Source organism: Dendrobates tinctorius, unplaced genomic scaffold, assembly GCF_039654945.1.
Source record: "Dendrobates tinctorius isolate UK_male_01 unplaced genomic scaffold, ASM3965494v1 ptg000116l, whole genome shotgun sequence".
Taxonomy (NCBI): Eukaryota; Metazoa; Chordata; class Amphibia; order Anura; family Dendrobatidae; genus Dendrobates; species Dendrobates tinctorius.
Window position 1 is genome coordinate 47,122,129 of NW_027361784.1, and position 21,244 is coordinate 47,143,372.

Genomic DNA, 21,244 nt, shown 5'->3' on the forward strand with positions numbered 1-21,244 from the left:
GTGGACCTCTTTGTACAGATTGTAAGTAGGGAGTTTCTTGAGATTCCACGATATATCCATGGTGATAATTTGACTAGAGAGGAGCGGGGACGCCTGCGCGCCCTACAGGATCTTGATGATGTTGTGTTCAAGCCGGCGGACAAGGGGGGTAACGTGGTCGTCTGGCCAAAGGTGCTCTATGAGCAGGAAGCCTTTCGACAACTTGATAATAAAATCTGTTATAAGAAACTTACGTTTAACCCCCTGTCCGCCTACTCCACACAGCTCTCTAGGATTATTAATAGAGCTAAGGAAGCTGGTGTAATATCTAAGGAGTTGGCTAGTGCTCTAATTGTATCTGAACCAACTATCTCTACGTTCTATTTATTACCCAAGATCCATAAGGATGCGCAGACGCCCCCTGGTCGCCCAATTATCTCAGGGAGGGGTAATTATTTAGAACATGTCAATCGGTGGATAGACTCCAAACTGCAGCCGCTTGTGGAGGGGTTGCCATCATTTCTGAAGGATACAGGTGAATTACTTAGGCGGGTTGATGGACTCCAATTGGAGGATGATATGCTAATGGTGACTGGAGACGTTGAGTCTCTTTACACCAGTATTAAGCATGAAGATGGCATTCGTGCCACATCATTTTTCCTTAATATGTCAAATCTTCCGGGTGATGTCAGAGAACTGGTTTTGGAGTTATTAACTTTTACATTAACTCATAATTTTTTTATTTTTAAGGGGTCCTTCTTCCTACAGCTCCAGGGGACAGCTATGGGGGCGTCCTTCGCCCCTGCTTATGCTAACCTGTTCCTGGGGCTGTGGGAGAGGGACCTCTCCCTGCCGGATGGATCGTCGCCGATGTGCCGCGTCCTCTCTTGGACGCGGTACATCGACGACATTTTCATAATCTGGCAGGGTTCAGGTGATGATCTCCATTCTTTCATGAGGTCACTTAATATTAATGGAATTAATATTTTCATTACGTATAAATTCGATCCTTTGACGATCGAATTTTTGGACGTCACTTTGAAAAAAGATACTAGAGGGGAAATACAGACTAATATATTTAGGAAACCAACTTCCACGAATATGTTGCTACATGCGACCTCTTCCCATCCTGGCCACATGATTCAATCTGTTCCAACGGGCCAATTTTTGAGATTACGTAGATTATGCTCCACCGATGAGGATTTTTTTAGACAGAGTGATGACTTAAAAGTAAGACTGTCTGAACGTGGATACAGTAATAGAAGGATTAAACGAGCATTCAATAGGGCTAGACACTCATCGAGAGATGTGCTTTTATACGGGCAGAGGTCCAGGGATGACACAAGTAAAGTTAGATTTGTTACTAATTTTCACTCACATTTTTCTCGTATGAGACAAATACTCGATAAATCCTGGCACATTTTGAAGGCCGACCCGGTGTTATCTGGGTTCCTTCCTGAGAGGGCTGCCATTGCGGCTAGGAGATCTAGGAATCTACGTGATACATTAGTCAGTAGTCACTATACGAGTGCGATACCGGATACGTTCTTGGATCGAATGGTCAGGCGTTGTGGGAGTTCCTCGTGTGGACATTGCGTTGCCTGCCCCAATATGGATCGCACTGAGATATTTACTAGCCAGGATGGTGTACGTGAATATAAAATTAAAAAGTATATCACATGTGAGAGTCGAAATGTGGTGTACTATGCGGTCTGCCCATGCAATTTGATATATGTGGGCATGACCACTAGACAGCTTAAAAAACGTATACGCGAGCACGTATTGGGGATTGAGGCAGCAATGTCCACTGAGGACCCCACTTCGCTAAAAACCATTCCCCGTCATTTCAGGAGGTTCCATGGCTGCAATGGTAGTCTTCTTAGGGTTAGAGGTATCGATATGTTGAATGTTGGTATGCGTGGTGGAGACATATCTAAAAGATTGGCCCAGTTAGAGTCCAGGTGGATTTGGACATTGGGTACTGTCCATCCATCTGGATTAAATGAACATATTAGTTTCGCCCCATTCCTTTGATCACACTGCTCTGTTGTTGTGAGAACGCTCGTGTTTTGTGTGGTCCATATTTTAACATTTATTTTATTTTTTAGTATAATTATCATCGTGATGATGGCTTATGTGTGCTGGATGTATACCGGAGTAGCGGCTTTTTTGACAACATACGAGGAACTACGTCTAACGATCAGTGTTGGAGCGCTGATGAAGAAGCGATTGATACCCATATATATGTCTATCTTGCTGTTATATATTTGGATTTTTCTAATCTACTTCTTAAATATATATGATATTTATATATCTTTTGTATACCTTCTGTATATGCCTCTATTTACGATACTCCAGGTTTACACCGTAGTCACCTTGATGTATTTTAATTAAATAGGTTGATTTCTGTGTGACTAGCTCTCCCGACCTGTACGCGCCTGTTTGTCATCACCCCCTGCGCCTGCCTGCTCTCGGCGTCTCTATGCATTGGTGGTTCCTGTGGTTCCTCCTCCAGCATGACGCTGACGCGGGCTGGCGTCGCCGGTGTCTTGACAACGGTGCGCGTCACTTCCGGTTCGGGACCGCTACTTCCGGTCGCGCGGTTAAACGCGCTCTTACCGGGCGGTATAAAATGACAGGCAGCCATCATTGTAGCTAGGCCCCCTGATGAAGGAGGATCGAAACGCGCGTCGGGGCTGACGTGCTCATCCAGTATACATTATAGTCCCTGCTGCTGCTGTGACCTGCTGGTAATTTAACCCCTTCATTACACGGTGTTTTTGGGGTAGTGATTAATATATGGTGGTCACTTGCTATCAGCAGGGTGGGATCTTTATGGATACGGCTAAGGGAAATAATTGTGGTATATATCCCAGTTGTGCATTTATGTGTCCATCATTTTCCCTTTGATATTATACATTGTATTTTTTCCCCATGTGGGTTAAATCACAATTGTGTGATTACTATATTTATGGCTGATATGTATTAATCTGGAGGTGTACGTCCCTTTGTATGTGCTTATGTACCACCATTATGTGTGCGTTTTCCTACATCGTTCCCATTTATACCTGTCGATTGGTTTTATTTGATCTTTAATAAAATTGTATTTTTATATGTTATTACGGCCTTGTGTTCACCCTTTTTTTTGGTCTAGATAATGAGAAGGTGCACAGCAGCACAGTGTATTTCAGGAGATGCCGTTTGCTGATCTTGTAGGAGGTCCTGTAATGAGAAGGTCCACAGCAGCACAGAGTATTACAGGAGACGCTGTTTGCTCATCTTGTAGGAGGTCCTGTAAAGAGAAGGTCCACAGCAGCACAGAGTATTTCAGGAGACGCCGTTTACTGATCTTGTAGGAGGTCCTGTAATGAGAAGGTCCACAGCAGCACAGAGTATTTCAGGAGACTCCGTTTGCTCATCTTGTAGGAGGTCCTGTAATGAGAAGGTCCACAGCAGCACAGAGTATTTCAGGAGACGCTGTTTGCTCATCTTGTAGGAGGTCCTGTAAAGAGAAGGTCCACAGCAGCACAGAGTATTTCAGGAGACGCCGTTTACTGATCTTGTAGGAGGTCCTGTAAAGAGAAGGTGCACAGCAGCACAGTGTATTTCAGGAGATGCCGGTTGCTGATCTTGTAGGAGGTCCTGTAATGAGAAGGTCCACAGAAGCACAGAGTATTTCAGGAGACGCCGGTTGCTGATCTTGTAGGAGGTCCTGTAATGAGAAGGTGCACAGCAGCACAGAGTATTTCAGGAGACACCGTTTGCTGATCTTGTAGGAGGTCCTGTAATGAGAAGGCCCAACAGCAGCACAGAGTATTTCAGGAGACGCTGTTTACTGATCTTGTAGGAGGTCCTGTAATGAGAAGGTCCACAGCAGCACAGAGTATTTCAGGAGACGCCGTTTACTGATCTTGTAGGAGGTCCTGTAATGAGAAGGTCCACAGCAGCACAGAGTATTTCAGGAGACTCCGTTTGCTCATCTTGTAGGAGGTCCTGTAATGAGAAGGTCCACAGCAGCACAGAGTATTTCAGGAGACGCTGTTTGCTCATCTTGTAGGAGGTCCTGTAAAGAGAAGGTCCACAGCAGCACAGAGTATTTCAGGAGACGCCGTTTACTGATCTTGTAGGAGGTCCTGTAAAGAGAAGGTGCACAGCAGCACAGTGTATTTCAGGAGACGCCGGTTGCTGATCTTGTAGGAGGTCCTGTAATGAGAAGGTCCACAGAAGCACAGAGTATTTCAGGAGACGCCGGTTGCTGATCTTGTAGGAGGTCCTGTAATGAGAAGGTCCACAGCAGCACAGAGTATTTCAGGAGACGCCGGTTGCTGATCTTGTAGGAGGTCCTGTAATGAGAAGGTGCACAGCAGCACAGAGTATTTCAGGAGACACCGTTTGCTGATCTTGTAGGAGGTCCTGTAATGAGAAGGCCCAACAGCAGCACAGAGTATTTCAGGAGACGCTGTTTACTGATCTTGTAGGAGGTCCTGTAATGAGAAGGTCCAATAGCAGCACAGAGTATTTCAGGAGACGCCGTTTACTGATCTTGTAGGAGGTCCTGTAAAGAGAAGGTCCACAGCAGCACAGAGTATTTCAGGAGACGCCGTTTGCTGATCTTGTAGAGAGGTCCTGTAATGAGAAGGTCCACAGCAGCACAGAGTATTTCAGGAGACGCCGTTTGCTGATCTTGTAGGAGGTCCTGTAATGAGAAGGTCCAACAGCAGCACAGAGTATTTCAGGAGACGCCGTTTGCTGATCTTGTAGGAGGTCCTGTAATGAGAAGGTCCAACAGCAGCACAGAGTATTTCAGGAGACGCCGTTTGCTGATCTTGTAGGAGGTCCTGTAATGAGAAGGTCCAACAGCAGCACAGAGTATTGCAGGAGACGCCGGTTGCTGATCTTGTAGGAGGTCCTGTAATGAGAAGGTGCACAGCAGCACAGAGTATTTCAGGAGACGCCGTTTGCTCATCTTGTAGGAGGTCCTATAATGAGAAGGTGCACAGCAGCACAGAGTATTTCAGGAGACGCTGTTTGCTGATCTTGTAGGAGGTCCTGTAAAGAGAAGGTCCACAGCAGCACAGAGTATTTCAGGAGACGCCGGTTGCTGATCTTGTAGGAGGTCCTGTAATGAGAAGGTCCACAGCAGCACAGAGTATTTCAGGAGACGCCGTTTGCTCATCTTGTAGGAGGTCCTGTAATGAGAAGGTCCACAGCAGCACAGAGTATTTCAGGAGACGCTGTTTGCTCATCTTGTAGGAGGTCCTGTAAAGAGAAGGTCCACAGTAGCACAGAGTATTTCAGGAGACGCCGTTTACTGATCTTGTAGGAGGTCCTGTAAAGAGAAGGTGCACAGCAGCACAGTGTATTTCAGGAGACGCCGGTTGCTGATCTTGTAAGAGGTCCTGTAATGAGAAGGTCCACAGCAGCACAGAGTATTTCAGGAGACGCTGTTTGCTCATCCTGTAGGAGGTCCTGTAAAGAGAAGGTCCACAGCAGCACGGAGTATTTCAGGAGACGCCGTTTACTGATCTTGTAGGAGGTCCTGTAATGAGAAGGTCCACAGCAGCACAGAGTATTTCAGGAGACGCCGTTTGCTCATCTTGTAGGAGGTCCTGTAATGAGAAGGTCCACAGCAGCACAGAGTATTTCAGGAGACGCTGTTTGCTCATCTTGTAGGAGGTCCTGTAAAGAGAAGGTCCACAGTAGCACAGAGTATTTCAGGAGACGCCGTTTACTGATCTTGTAGGAGGTCCTGTAAAGAGAAGGTGCACAGCAGCACAGTGTATTTCAGGAGACGCCGGTTGCTGATCTTGTAGGAGGTCCTGTAATGAGAAGGTGCACAGCAGCACAGAGTATTTCAGGAGACGCCGTTTGCTCATCTTGTAGGAGGTCCTAAAATGAGAAGGTGCACAGCAGCACAGAGTATTTCAGGAGACGCCGTTTACTGATCTTGTAGGAGGTCCTGTAATGAGAAGGTGCACAGCAGCACAGTGTATTTCAGGAGACGCTGTTTGCTGATCCTGTAGGAGGTCCTGTAATGAGAAGGTCCACAGCAGCACAGAGTATTTCAGGAGACGCCGTTTACTGATCTTGTAGGAGGTCCTGTAAAGAGAAGGTGCACAGCAGCACAGTGTATTTCAGGAGACGCCGTTTACTGATCTTGTAGGAGGTCCTGTAATGAGAAGGTCCACAGCAGCACAGAGTATTTCAGGAGACGCCGGTTGCTGATCTTGTAGGAGGTCCTGTAATGAGAAGGTGCACAGCAGCACAGAGTATTTCAGGAGACGCCGTTTGCTGATCTTGTAGGAGGTCCTGTAAAGAGAAGGTCCACAGTAGCACAGAGTATTTCAGGAGACGCCGTTTACTGATCTTGTAGGAGGTCCTGTAAAGAGAAGGTGCACAGCAGCACAGTGTATTTCAGGAGACGCCGGTTGCTGATCTTGTAAGAGGTCCTGTAATGAGAAGGTCCACAGCAGCACAGAGTATTTCAGGAGACGCCGGTTGCTGATCTTGTAGGAGGTCACATAATGAGAAAGTCCACAGCAGCACAGAGTATTTCAGGAGACGCCGGTTGCTGATCTTGTAGGAGGTCCTGTAAAGAGAAGGTGCACAGCAGCACAGTGTATTTCAGGAGACGACGTTTACTGATCTTGTAGGAGGTCCTGTAAAGAGAAGGTCCACAGCAGCACAGAGTATTTCAGGAGACGCCGGTTGCTGATCTTGTAGGAGGTCCTGTAATGAGAAGGTCCACAGCAGCACAGAGTATTTCATGAGACGCTGTTTGCTCATCTTGTAGGAGGTCCTGTAAAGAGAAGGTCCACAGCAGCACAGAGTATTTCAGGAGACGCCGTTTACTGATCTTGTAGGAGGTCCTGTAATGAGAAGGTCCACAGCAGCACAGAGTATTTCAGGAGACGCCGTTTGCTCATCTTGTAGGAGGTCCTGTAATGAGAAGGTCCACAGCAGCACAGAGTATTTCAGGAGACGCTGTTTGCTCATCTTGTAGGAGGTCCTGTAAAGAGAAGGTCCACAGCAGCACAGAGTATTTCAGGAGACGCCGTTTACTGATCTTGTAGGAGGTCCTGTAAAGAGAAGGTGCACAGCAGCACAGTGTATTTCAGGAGACGCCGGTTGCTGATCTTGTAGGAGGTCCTGTAATGAGAAGGTCCACAGCAGCACAGAGTATTTCAGGAGACGCCGGTTGCTGATCTTGTAGTAGGTCCTGTAATGAGAAGGTCCACAGCAGCACAGAGTATTTCAGGAGACGCCGGTTGCTGATCTTGTAGGAGGTCCTGTAATGAGAAGGTGCACAGCAGCACAGAGTATTTCAGGAGACACCGTTTGCTGATCTTGTAGGAGGTCCTGTAATGAGAAGGCCCAACAGCAGCACAGAGTATTTCAGGAGACGCTGTTTACTGATCTTGTAGGAGGTCCTGTAATGAGAAGGTCCAATAGCAGCACAGAGTATTTCAGGAGACGCCGTTTACTGATCTTGTAGGAGGTCCTGTAAAGAGAAGGTCCACAGCAGCACAGAGTATTTCAGGAGACGCCGTTTGCTGATCTTGTAGGAGGTCCTGTAATGAGAAGGTCCACAGCAGCACAGAGTATTTCAGGAGACGCCGTTTGCTGATCTTGTAGGAGGTCCTGTAATGAGAAGGTCCAACAGCAGCACAGAGTATTTCAGGAGACGCCGTTTGCTGATCTTGTAGGAGGTCCTGTAATGAGAAGGTCCAACAGCAGCACAGAGTATTTCAGGAGACGCCGTTTGCTGATCTTGTAGGAGGTCCTGTAATGAGAAGGTCCAACAGCAGCACAGAGTATTGCAGGAGACGCCGGTTGCTGATCTTGTAGGAGGTCCTGTAATGAGAAGGTGCACAGCAGCACAGAGTATTTCAGGAGACGCCGTTTGCTCATCTTGTAGGAGGTCCTATAATGAGAAGGTGCACAACAGCACAGAGTATTTCAGGAGACGCTGTTTGCTGATCTTGTAGGAGGTCCTGTAAAGAGAAGGTCCACAGCAGCACAGAGTATTTCAGGAGACGCCGGTTGCTGATCTTGTAGGAGGTCCTGTAATGAGAAGGTGCACAGCAGCACAGTGTATTTCAGGAGACGCTGTTTGCTGATCCTGTAGGAGGTCCTGTAATGAGAAGGTGCACAGCAGCACGGAGTATTTCAGGAGACGCCGATTGCTGATCTTGTAGGAGGTCCTGTAATGAGAATGTGCACAGCAGCACAGAGTATTTCAGGAGACGCTGTTTGCTCATCTTGTAGGAGGTCACATAATGAGAAGGTGCACAGCAGCACAGGGTATTTCAGGAGACGCCGGTTGCTGATCTTGTAGGAGGTCCTGTAATGAGAAGGTCCACAGCAGCACAGAGTATTTCAGGAGACGCTGTTTGCTCATCCTGTAGGAGGTCCTGTAAAGAGAAGGTCCACAGCAGCACAGAGTATTTCAGGAGACGCCGTTTACTGATCTTGTAGGAGGTCCTGTAATGAGAAGGTCCACAGCAGCACAGAGTATTTCAGGAGACGCCGTTTGCTCATCTTGTAGGAGGTCCTGTAATGAGAAGGTCCACAGCAGCACAGAGTATGTCAGGAGACGCTGTTTGCTCATCTTGTAGGAGGTCCTGTAAAGAGAAGGTCCACAGTAGCACAGAGTATTTCAGGAGACGCCGTTTACTGATCTTGTAGGAGGTCCTGTAAAGAGAAGGTGCACAGCAGCACAGTGTATTTCAGGAGACGCCGGTTGCTGATCTTGTAAGAGGTCCTGTAATGAGAAGGTCCACAGCAGCACAGAGTATTTCAGGAGACGCCGGTTGCTGATCTTGTAGGAGGTCACATAATGAGAAAGTCCACAGCAGCACAGAGTATTTCAGGAGACGCCGGTTGCTGATCTTGTAGGAGGTCCTGTAAAGAGAAGGTGCACAGCAGCACAGTGTATTTCAGGAGACGCCGTTTACTGATCTTGTAGGAGGTCCTGTAATGAGAAGGTCCACAGCAGCACAGAGTATTTCAGGAGACGCCAGTTGCTGATCTTGTAGGAGGTCCTGTAATGAGAAGGTCCACAGCAGCACAGAGTATTTCATGAGACGCTGTTTGCTCATCTTGTAGGAGGTCCTGTAAAGAGAAGGTCCACAGCAGCCCAGAGTATTTCAGGAGACGCCGTTTACTGATCTTGTAGGAGGTCCTGTAATGAGAAGGTCCACAGCAGCACAGAGTATTTCAGGAGACGCTGTTTGCTCATCTTGTAGGAGGTCCTGTAAAGAGAAGGTCCACAGCAGCACAGAGTATTTCAGGAGACGCCGTTTACTGATCTTGTAGGAGGTCCTGTAAAGAGAAGGTGCACAGCAGCACAGTGTATTTCAGGAGACGCCGGTTGCTGATCTTGTAGGAGGTCCTGTAATGAGAAGGTCCACAGCAGCACAGAGTATTTCACGAGACGCCGGTTGCTGATCTTGTAGGAGGTCCTGTAATGAGAAGGTCCACAGCAGCACAGAGTATTTCAGGAGACGCCGGTTGCTGATCTTGTAGGAGGTCCTGTAATGAGAAGGTGCACAGCAGCACAGAGTATTTCAGGAGACACCGTTTGCTGATCTTGTAGGAGGTCCTGTAATGAGAAGGCCCAACAGCAGCACAGAGTATTTCAGGAGACGCTGTTTACTGATCTTGTAGGAGGTCCTGTAATGAGAAGGTCCAATAGCAGCACAGAGTATTTCAGGAGACGCCGTTTACTGATCTTGTAGGAGGTCCTGTAAAGAGAAGGTCCACAGCAGCACAGAGTATTTCAGGAGACGCCGTTTGCTGATCTTGTAGGAGGTCCTGTAATGAGAAGGTCCACAGCAGCACAGAGTATTTCAGGAGACGCCGTTTGCTGATCTTGTAGGAGGTCCTGTAATGAGAAGGTCCAACAGCAGCACAGAGTATTTCAGGAGACGCCGTTTGCTGATCTTGTAGGAGGTCCTGTAATGAGAAGGTCCAACAGCAGCACAGAGTATTTCAGGAGACGCCGTTTGCTGATCTTGTAGGAGGTCCTGTAATGAGAAGGTCCAACAGCAGCACAGAGTATTTCAGGAGACGCCGTTTGCTGATCTTGTAGGAGGTCCTGTAATGAGAAGGTCCAACAGCAGCACAGAGTATTTCAGGAGACGCCGTTTGCTGATCTTGTAGGAGGTCCTGTAATGAGAAGGTCCAACAGCAGCACAGAGTATTTCAGGAGACGCCGTTTGCTGATCTTGTAGGAGGTCCTGTAATGAGAAGGTCCAACAGCAGCACAGAGTATTTCAGGAGACGCTGTTTGCTGATCCTGTAGGAGGTCCTGTAATGAGAAGGTGCACAGCAGCACAGAGTATTTCAGGAGATGCTGGTTGCTGATCTTGTAGGAGGTCCTATAATGAGAAGGTGCACAGCAGCACAGAGTATTTCAGGAGACACTGTTTGCTGATCTTGTAGGAGGTCCTGTAAAGAGAAGGTCCACAGCAGCACAGAGTATTTCAGGAGACGCCGGTTGCTGATCTTGTAGGAGGTCCTGTAATGAGAAGGTGCACAGCAGCACAGTGTATTTCAGGAGACGCTGTTTGCTGATCTTGTAGGAGGTCCTGTAATGAGAAGGTGCACAGCAGCACGGAGTATTTCAGGAGACGCTGTTTGCTGATCTTGTAGGAGGTCCTGTAATGAGAATGTGCACAGCAGCACAGAGTATTTCAGGAGACGCCGGTTGCTGATCTTGTAGGAGGTCCTGTAATGAGAAGGTCCAACAGCAGCACAGAGTATTTCAGGAGACGCCGGTTGCTGATCTTGTAGGAGGTCCTGTAATGAGAAGGTCCACAGCAGCACAGAGTATTTCAGGAGACGCCGGTTGCTGATCTTGTAGGAGGTCCTGTAATGAGAATGTGCACAGCAGCACAGAGTATTTCAGGAGACGCCGGTTGCTGATCTTGTAGGAGGTCCTGTAATGAGAAGGTCCACAGCAGCACAGAGTATTTCAGGAGACGCCGGTTGCTGATCTTGTAGGAGGTCCTGTAATGAGAATGTGCACAGCAGCACAGAGTATTTCAGGAGACGCCGGTTGCTGATCTTGTAGGAGGTCCTGTAATGAGAAGGTCCAACAGCAGCACAGAGTATTTCAGGAGACGCCGGTTGCTGATCTTGTAGGAGGTCCTGTAATGAGAAGGTCCAACAGCAGCACAGAGTATTTCAGGAGACGCCGGTTGCTGATCTTGTAGGAGGTCCTGTAATGAGAAGGTCCACACCAGCACAGAGTATGTTAGAAATGTGTCGGATCTATTACGGGGGAAGCAAAGTATTGTAGTGAAAAAGGGGGAAAAAATCCATATGGGGCAAAGTGGTGGAATAACCCCTCGCGACGCCATTGTCTTCCCGGCGTTGGTCTGGCGGTCACAGCGACATGATTCATGATAAACGTCTATTTATATTTTATGTTTTCGTCATAAAAAAAAGTCTCAGCTCTGTAAAAAATAGTTTTTCTGTCGCCATTCTCGGAGACCAGAACCTTGTCTATTTATTATTATTATTTATAGCGCCATTTATTTTTCCGCGGATGGAGCCCTGTGAGGCTGAGGTCATCAGAGACCATTCCTTTTACCATTTTTTAGGAAGGTGAGACGACAAAAAAAAGATAATAGTTGTTTTTTTATTTTCCTTATGGGTTAATGCTATTTTTACTTAGGAGAGAGCAGAAATACAGGAAATGGTTTTTATTTTTTCTCCCCTACATGAATGTGATCGTGTTCACAGCGGATCTCTCCCGTCTCTGCCCCTCAGGTGAGACACATGAGCCGCACCGAGAGCTGAGCTGGCGGCTGCCTCACATGACAGGCGACATCCCTCTCATGAGGTAAGTGTCACTATGTCAGTGAGGCGAGTCGACTGATACTTCCCGCCCTTTTCCTCAGCCTAAGGGGAGGGACGCGGACTCATTTACATGGGCAACATCTGATTGGCCACTAAAAAGTAAGCCACACCCACCTAGAAGGCCTTTATGCATCAGCGCCACGAGAGTCAGGTAGAGGCCACGCCCCTTTTGTAATGACCGTATGCAAGCGCCATGTTGTGGGCGTGGTTAGGGCATAGTTGGCATCGTTACTGTAAACAATGCTCCTCGCTGTGGGCGTGGTTCTGAGTGGAGTAGGCGGGGCTGAGTGTACAGGTCGGGAACGCCCCGGGTATGTTATCAGCAGTTGAGGAGAAGCGCGGCGGTGGAGGCGGCACAGGTCTGGAGACGCAGGCGGGTCGGCAGCGGGAGACCGGAGCCTGAGGCCTGCAGGGTTGTACTCAGGTACCACACAATACCGCCATAGTCTCTGCAGTGCCTCTGGACACCCGGCTTCCTCCTGCCTTTGCACTCTGAGCATCACTCTCGGGGCCCCCATATGGCTTCCATATAGACCCTTTTGTTCCTGGCAGGGAATCCTTTGGCCTCTTGGGATGTGGATTCATCACCGGAGCATTCGATTGCTCCCTGGGAAGTGTTACTGGAGCACGCGTCACCCTTGGAGTTCTATGTAACCTTTCCTGGAAGGATTTGGTCATTATTCTGTTACATTGTGACTGTTTCCTTGGTGCCCACCTGGATGGCTGGTGACGGGCAGGTGTAACCTCGGGGCTGCCCATTCTCTGCCGGTGACAGGACACATTATGGACTGATTGCCCTATATCTGCCAGCCGAAATGAGGCATCAGATGCCGGCCTGGTGATAAGATGACCTCTTCTGCTCCTCCAGCGTTGTAGCTGCTCTCATCAGTCTCACCGCCTGCAGACATGGAGGATGCCCAGCTTCCCTCTGGACTGCTGGAGATCTGTGTCCTCGTAGGACCCCCCATAGATGACCTCAGAGACATAGACAAGGTAGGTCGGGTGTCATACCTCCCCCCCTGTTGGTGACATCAGAGACATAGACAAGGTAGGTCGGGTGTCATACCCCCCCCGTTGGTGACATCAGAGACATAGACAAGGTAGGTCGGGTGTCATACCCTCCCCCCTGTTGGTGACATCAGAGACATAGACAAGGTAGGTCGGGTGTCATACCCCCCCCCGTTGCTGACATCAGAGACATAGACAAGGTAGGTCGGGTGTCATACCCCCCCCCCCCTGTTGGTGACATCAGAGACAGACCAGGAAGGTTGAGTGGCATACCCCCCCCTCCAATTACATCAGTGTGACGTCATGATGAGATCAATTTATTTTCTGCATTTCATATAGTCAACCATCAGATATATATGGGGGTCCCCCCCCCCCATGTGACGGTTGGGGATGGGTGGCAGCTTCTCCAGGTAGTCAAGCTGCTGCTAGACTTACTCCGCTGTCCCCATAGAGAACAATGATTGCTGAGGTTTACCCACTTAAATGCTGCTGGCAATTTATGACAACAGCATTTAAGTGGGGTCTTAATACAGGTGCTTATCGCCCCCACACAATGAACTCCTGCACTGCCATCTCCGTACTCCTGTGAAGCCCAGCCTGTGCCTGGGAGTAAGTTCACGAAGCATTGCAATATGCAGTGTAAGCGACAAAACGATCAAGTCCAGCAAGAGACTGAAAAATATTGCAAAAAGTACTAAAATAAGTTTGAATTTTTCCTTTTTTTTTTTTTTTTTTTTACCAAAAGTAAATAAATGATATTAAAAACATATTTTTTTTGTCCATGTTCGATATGTCAAAGTATAAAATTATTTAACCTGTATGATAAACACCGAATACAGAAAAAAATAATAAATTGCTTTTCCCCGTCTTCGCACCTCCATAAATGCAATAAAAAGCTATCAAAACGTCATATTTACCCTAAAGTGATACTAATAATAAAAACAACAAATGGCAAAGCGAAAAAACAAGTCCTCATACAGCTCAATCGACAGGAAAAAAAAAAGGTTCCGGGCCTCAGAAAATGATGACACCAACAAAATTTTTTTTTTTTTTTTTTTTTTTTTTTAAATTTCTGAAGTAAAATCTTTAAGAGTTTAGTGATTAGGGAGGAAGAAGCAGGAAATTTCCAGGTTGGACTAGAGAGGACATCACTGTTCGTGGTTGGCGGCTGATGACATGGGTCATGTCGGTGACATCTCCAGGTATGCGATGTTTGTCAGTGACTGGGTGCACACGTTGGTGGTCGGCCCGAGACACATCGGGCGTTTAGAGCGGGCTCAGGAGTTGAGACTGCACCATGCATAATGGGTGTCGGCTGTGTTTATACAGCCAACGCCGGCTGTTTCACACCTTCATGAAGACGCTTGATGCATGCACAACTTTCCGATGCGTCTTCCTGGCCGCAGGCTTGCTGCGAATTGGAGTAGGATGAACACAAGTGCCTAATTCTTGCCATTGTTGGGGTTATCACTTACCACTTGCTTAGATCCGAGTACCCCTTTAAAATGAACCATGGTCATGGATGGGGTCTGAGTAGTTCAGATCGGGTGACCCGAAGTGTCGGGAGGGTGGGGGATGGGGGGGTCACATGACCACAGGGAAGTTCCTGATGACTCTGAGCGTTGACATGCTTGCACATGTCACTCTGAATGTATGGAATTTATACATCAGGCTCGACCTTACACTGCCAAAAAATAACGATTTGACTAAGGCTCCAATATATGAATCCAAATTCCAACCCCATCGGAAATCGGAGGCCCACTTAGGATTTTTGGGCTGTAGGTTGTGATTGGATAGTGAAACATTCTGCACGAGATGAAGAAATCGGCGTCTTCCTTCAGTTCCTTATTTATGTTTTTCCACCACAGACAGGAAAGCAAGGTGGGCCCAAGTCACGTGTGGCTGGGCGTTTTGGTGACCCACCTGGACTGTCAATTCCGTCATTCTCATCTCTGTTCTGGCCGACTGTGCAAAAACAACCAGTGGTAGAAAAAGTAGGTTATTGGTCTCAGAAAACAGTGAAAGAAACCAAAGATATTTTTTTGCAAAGTTCACTTTTTTTTTTTTTTCTTTTAACTACTAAAATCTACATAAAACACTATGCAAATTAAGGATCGCTGCAATGGTTCTGACCTGAAGGATTGCGTTGCCTGATCATGTTCACCACGTAACCCCTGCAAAAACTAGAAGTTGAAAATGGCGGACGGGTTCTTCTCCCCCCCCCCCCATTCCGCACTTTGAGGGGCCCCCCCCCCGCTATTTTTAAGCATGGTAAAGTGAACGACGTCCTTCAAAACTACAGCTCCTTCCTTATACAATGGCTACGTTGATGCAGAAAAATGAAAAATGTATGGTTCTTAGAATAAGCAAAAGGAAAAATTAAGACCAGAAAAACACGTCTGGGTTGTGAAGGGGTTTTATTCTCTGGAGTAATAGTCTGTTTTTTCCTGACTCTCCACAGAAGTTAGTTCCTGCTTGTCCTTGTATTTTGCACCCCGTCCTTTTGCCTGTTGCCCGTCCTGACCACTACCAGACCACCATAGACGACCGTACGCCGCCTGTGTCTAGTCTGATGGCGGCTGCTGGCTGCTTCATTGGCAATGTGTCCTGTGTCTTTGTGGTGGTCCGCAACTTTGAGGTAAACTACTTGTAAGACACGGCATAGACGGAGGTAAGATTGGAGATAGTTATTTGGCTTTCCAAACTCATCTTAAAGGGGTGTTCCACTATTTTGATAGTGTCGGACCTCACCAATGTGGCTTATCCTAAGGCTAGGTCATCAATACCAAAGTAGTGAGACAACCCTTCAAGCTGGGTTACTATCTGTCTTTCCACCTGGGGGGCACACGGGAGATATGAGAATGGATCAAAACCCTTATTTTAACGATTGACAGAGGGGAGGAAACTGTGTTTTAAAGGGGTTGTACAAAACAATTGACACCGTGCAAGAAATCCCACCATGGGCAACATCTGGAGGAGTTTGTATGTTGTCCTGTTTCCTCCCACACTCCAAAAACATTCTGATAGGGAATGTAGATACTAAGCTTCAATGGGGAGAGCGCTGATAATGTCTGTAAAGCTCTGTGGAATTAAAAAGTAAGTAAAATCAATAACTGTCAAGTATCTGGTCAGTCCCCTGTCGATTTTCTGGTGGCCCTGATTGACTCTAACTTCCCTGGCGAGATGATCTGCAAATCGCGTGCATGTGACCACCGCAGCCAATCACAGTCAGCAAGTCACCGGTCAGGCCTTTGGCTGCATAGGTCAAAAACACATGATAAACACATAATCGCAGGGCAGATAAAGGGGTGATCCACCCTGAGTACATTTTTCAGCAAACAGTCCTGCTTGTTGAATACTAACGGTGTGTCGTGTGCCAGTTTGCCAATATGCGAGTAGCTAGGACTCTGCAAGCAGCACTGCTTGGCAAAAATTTTCTCAGGGGGGTGAGGTAGGGGGATCAAAAAAAAGGTGTCTAACAAAGGCCAACATTACCACTGAAGCAGCGGTGCAGGGTCCGCAGGGGATTGTCCAGGTGAGTTTTATGCATTCTCAGCTTTGTGACGCTTCTTCTTCAAAAAAAATCCTAAACAATCTTTTAAAATTTCTCATTTTTATCTCCGGAAACTTTTGATGTATCACATCGGAAACATTTCCATGTGATGCACACATTCATTCCCTTTGTCATGAGGAAGGAAGGGATTAATTGAGAAGCAGTTCTAAGGGCGTCCACTGTGTTCACGAGACATCTTGCCATCTATGGTACACCTTACTCACAGAAAACGTGATGCTGGTGGTCTCGAGGCACTGATTCCATCTTCCCTGGTGGTCTCGGGGCACTGACTCCATCCTCCCTGGTGGTCTCGGGGCACTGACGCCATCTTCCCTGGTGGTCTCGAGGCACTGACTCCATCTTCCCTGGTGGTTTAGAGGGGGAATTTCTTCTTAATATTGCAGCATTGATTGTGACGGTAGCAATTGATGCAAGGAGGGAATTGGTATTCCTGTGGGATTTAGGGAAGCACAGTTGTCTCTATAGTCGGGCAGCCAGGGAGCCTAGAAGTAGATTATCAGTAAGAGTCTACGTAGCATTTCTCTTGTCTTCTATTCAAAGAAAATGTATAATCTTATAAACGAAGGCGATATAACCGTCTTTTTAATTCATCTCTCTATTGGTGTTTAGTTGCTAGTAACAAAAGTTACCACAAACCTCAAAACTGCGGAAACGAAGGGGAACCAAGGTTAAGATTGTGAAATGGCAAAAGGTTTTAGTCTTTGGCAGCTGAGAATGAGAAGCTTGAGGTTAAGGGTGAATAGTGAACAATAGAAATAACATTGTTTTGTTTGCACTGAAGAAGCCCCTGAGAGTCCTGTGGATATCCCCTATATTTTGTTTCAACAGGCAGATGCCATATTTATTATTTCTTTTAAATCAAGGCTATGTCTGAAATTCTAAAAAACAAAAAAAAAACCACACTGCAACTTACACTTGGGCTGGAGTCACACCAACGTATGGCATTGGTTGCGATATGTTAATGACACTCGGCTGTTTCGAGAGTGTGCCAAGTGTCATACGACTGTACAGAGAGGATCGGCGCCTAGCTGCAGAGGAGACTGAGAAATTAATTTCTCCATCTCCTCTGCTATCGCACCGCCCTCAAGTGATATCCGATGCTGTGTGTTGGCTCACTCGCACCCATAGACTTATTCGGAATGAGAAAATAATAGCAGATCTGAGCTGCCCCATAGAGTAACACTGGGCCGAGCGATATACGATGTTTTATCACATAGCCCTCGGCCGTGTTGTATGGTAGTGATTCCGGCCTAACAGCAAGGTAGAATGAGGGGTTCATTTTCATAGTACCACAAGCACCATAAATAATATCTAAAGATATTTCGTGAAATAGTTTTTACTTTTCCCATTATGCATCAGTATAAATGTTAGCTGGTTCCCTGTGTACAACTAAATAACTACTATAATACTGCCCCTGAGTACAAGAATATAACTACTATAATACTGCCCCTATGTACAAGAATATAACTACTATAATACTGCTCCTATGTACAAGAATATAACTACTATAATACTGCTCCTATGTATAAAAATATAACTACTATAATACTGCTCCTATGTACAAGAATATAACTACTATAATACTGCTCCTATGTATAAAAATATAACTACTATAATACTGCCCCTATGTACAAGCATATAACTACTATAATACTGCTCCTATGTACAAGCATATAACTACTATAATACTGCTCCTATGTACAAGAATATAACTACTATAATACTGCCCCTATGTACAAGCATATAACTACTATAATACTGCTCCTATGTACAAGAATATAACTACTATAATACTGCCCCTATGTACAAGAATATAACTACTATAATACTGCTCCTATGTACAAGAATATAACTACTATAATACTGCTCCTATGTACAAGAATATAACTACTATAATACTGCCCCTATGTACAAGAATATAACTACTATAATACTGCTCCTATGTACAAGAATGTAAATACTATAATACTGCTCCCTATGTACAAGAATATAACTACTATAATACTGCCCTCTATGTACAAGAATATAACTACTATAATACTGCCCTCTATGTACAAGAATATAACTACTATTATACTGCCTCCTATGTACAAGAATATAACTACTATAATACTGCCCCTATATACAAGAATATAACTACTATAATACTGCTCCTATGTACAAGAATATAACTACTATAATACTGCCCCTGAGTACAAGAATATAACTACTATAATACTGCTCCTATGTACAAGAATATAACTAATACTGCTCCTATGTACAAGAATATAACTGCTATATTGGTTCCCTGTATGTACATGGTTATGACTGTATAATTTTTTTCGCTGTGTGTCTTATCACTCACTCGTGCATTCAGCATCCAGGTGTAAATTGAGCACTTGGGTATAGTGAGAACCAGTCCGGCCACATTCCGGGCTCGGTGCTGTGGTGTTACATTTTCTGTGTCTTTTCTGTAAACTTGTAGTTGAATTAGTGCAGTGTAATTTTTAGTCTTTTTGTTTTAACCCTTGCCAGGGCTGAGGTAAGTGGAAGCTGTAAATACCATGAAAAGCTAAAACTGTCTGTGCTTTGTAGGCCGCCTGGCAGTGGAGCAGCCTTTGGCCGTCTCATCGGCTGCACATCATAGCCCCGCTTTAGTCAATAGACTGCAACTTTCCCAAGATATTACACACTGGATTAAGCGGCTACCACCAACTCTCTTGCTTTCTAGGTAGCACCACAGATGCCCATTCATATGTACCCATCTTCCTGACCGGAGCACCATGCTATTAAGATGAGATCAGTGTTCAATGCAGCTTTTTAGAAAGTGGACCAACCCTCTAAGCCCTTGCTACAAATGTATTCACTTTAGAAAGCAGATGCACAAATCTCCCCCCTGTTCTGACAGTTTGCTACAATGTATCACACAGAATTCCGTCTTTAGTGACTGGGATAAAGGATACAGAGCAATAATTGCCAGTGTAAACAGTATTCCATAGACTCCTCTCCGGAGAAACCTCACGCCCAGTGTGCTCCCAGTACCTTTACTACCTACCCATCATTGATTCCTCCCCCCCGCAGTATAATTCTAAATTACCAGGCATGCCTACTAAACAAATACTGATCTCTCGGTACATACACGGCTTTAATAAACTCTTCTGCACCTCGTGAGCGTCTGATTGTGGCTGAACAGGATGTGACCCATGGAAGGACGAGTTCATTTCCGCAGTGCGGCTTCTGACTCAGCCCCATAATAATCATTACCACTGAGCAGTTCTTTCTGCAGCTCCACGGAGCGACCGATGAGGCAGACTGTGGTTACTTACTGTATATTACCAGCTCACATGACTTGTGACTTAGAGAGGTAGAACCGAGGAGTTTTGTGTGTATCCATTATATTGTATCCCCTAAAAAGACTTTTGGTAAAATATAGAAACTGCTGAAGTGCGGCTTTATAGAAGGGACGACCCCATTAATTAACCTTGAAGTTTCCTCAGTCGGTTTGAGAAATCAATGGTTTAGACAATATTCTAAAAAAGCAAAAACTATACACGTGCTTCTCACAACATTAGGATATCAACAAAAAGTTAATTTCACTTCTTCAGTGCAAAAAATGACTCTCCTATATTCTATAGAGACATTACACACAGAGTGATCTATATCACATGTTTTATTTCTGGTAATGTTGATGATTATGGCTTACAGCCAATGAAAACCCAAGTCATTATCTCAGTAAATTAGAATAGTTCATAACACCAGCTTGAAAAATGATTGCAAAATCTGAAATGTCCTACTGAAATGTATGATCAGTAAATGCACTCAATAATTGGTTGTGCTCCATCTGCATCAATTATTGCATCAATGCGGCGTGGCATGGAGGCGATCAGCCTGTGGCACTGCTGAGGGGTTATGGAAGCCCAGGTTGCTTTGATAGCAGCCTTCAGCTCGTCTGTATTGTTGGGTCTGGTGTCTCTCATCTTCCTCTTGACAATACTCCATAGATTCTCTATGGGGTTAAGGTCAGGCAAGTTTGCAGCCAATCAAGCCGTGATCCTGTTTGTACACCAGGTATTGGTACTTTTGGCAGTGTGGACAGGGGCTAAGTCCTGCTGGAGAATGAAATGTCCATCTCCAAAAAGCTTGTCGGCAGAGGGAAGCATGAAGTGCTCTAAAATGTCCTGGTAGACGGCTGCGCTGACTTTGGTCTTGATAAAACACAGTGGACCTACATCAGCAGATGACATGGCTCCCCAAACCATCACTGATTGTGGAGACTTCACACTAGACCTCCAGCAGCTTGGATTGTGGCCTCTCCACTCTTCCTCCAGACTCTGGGACCACGATTTCTAAGGTCTAGTGTAACGTATCCACAATCAGTGATGGTTTGGGGAGCCATGTCATCTGCTGGTGTAAGTCCACTGTGTCTTATCAAGACCAAAGTCAGCGCAGCCGTCTACCAGGAAACTTTAGAGCTCTTCATGCTTCCCTCTGCCGACAAGCTTTTTGGAGATGGAAATATCGTTCTCCATCAGGACTTGTCACATGTCCACACTGCCAAAAGTACCAATACCTGGTGTACAAACAACAGTATTATTATTAATAATAATAATAATATTTATTATAGTGCCATTTATTCCATGGCGCTTTACATGTGAGGAGGGGTATACATAATAATTACAAGTACAGTAATCTTGAACAATACAAGTCACGACTGGTACAGGATGAGAGAGGACCCTGCCCGCGAAGGCTCACAATCTACAAGGGATGGGTGAGGATACAGAAGGCGAGGGTAGAGCTGGTCGTGCAGTGGTTTGGTGGATCGGTGCTTACTGCAAG

The 21,244-nt window shown here is 46.0% G+C and overlaps 1 protein-coding gene and 1 long non-coding RNA gene across 4 annotated transcripts in view; one reads left to right on the forward strand and one right to left on the reverse strand.

Annotated features, from left to right (window-relative positions):
* The first annotated feature begins 12,183 nt into the window (after positions 1 to 12,183).
* The window catches only part of DENND3 (DENN domain containing 3), a 53,384-nt gene continuing 44,323 nt past the window's right edge, over positions 12,184 to 21,244 (forward strand). For 2 of the 3 annotated variants that reach the window (XM_073590414.1, XM_073590415.1), the window contains exon 1: positions 12,184 to 12,840. In XM_073590414.1, the coding sequence (XP_073446515.1) occupies positions 12,754 to 12,840 (87 nt within the window). In that variant the 5' untranslated portion in view covers positions 12,184 to 12,753. The remainder of the gene's footprint in view (positions 12,841 to 21,244) is intronic. The other variant, XM_073590412.1, reaches the window with a different exon arrangement.
* LOC141101352 (uncharacterized) lies at positions 13,113 to 19,622 on the reverse strand. The gene is made up of 3 exons (XR_012234949.1): positions 19,548 to 19,622; positions 16,633 to 16,911; positions 13,113 to 14,820 (listed from the first exon to the last, which is right to left on the reverse strand). It is a non-coding gene; the product is annotated as an uncharacterized lncRNA (long non-coding RNA).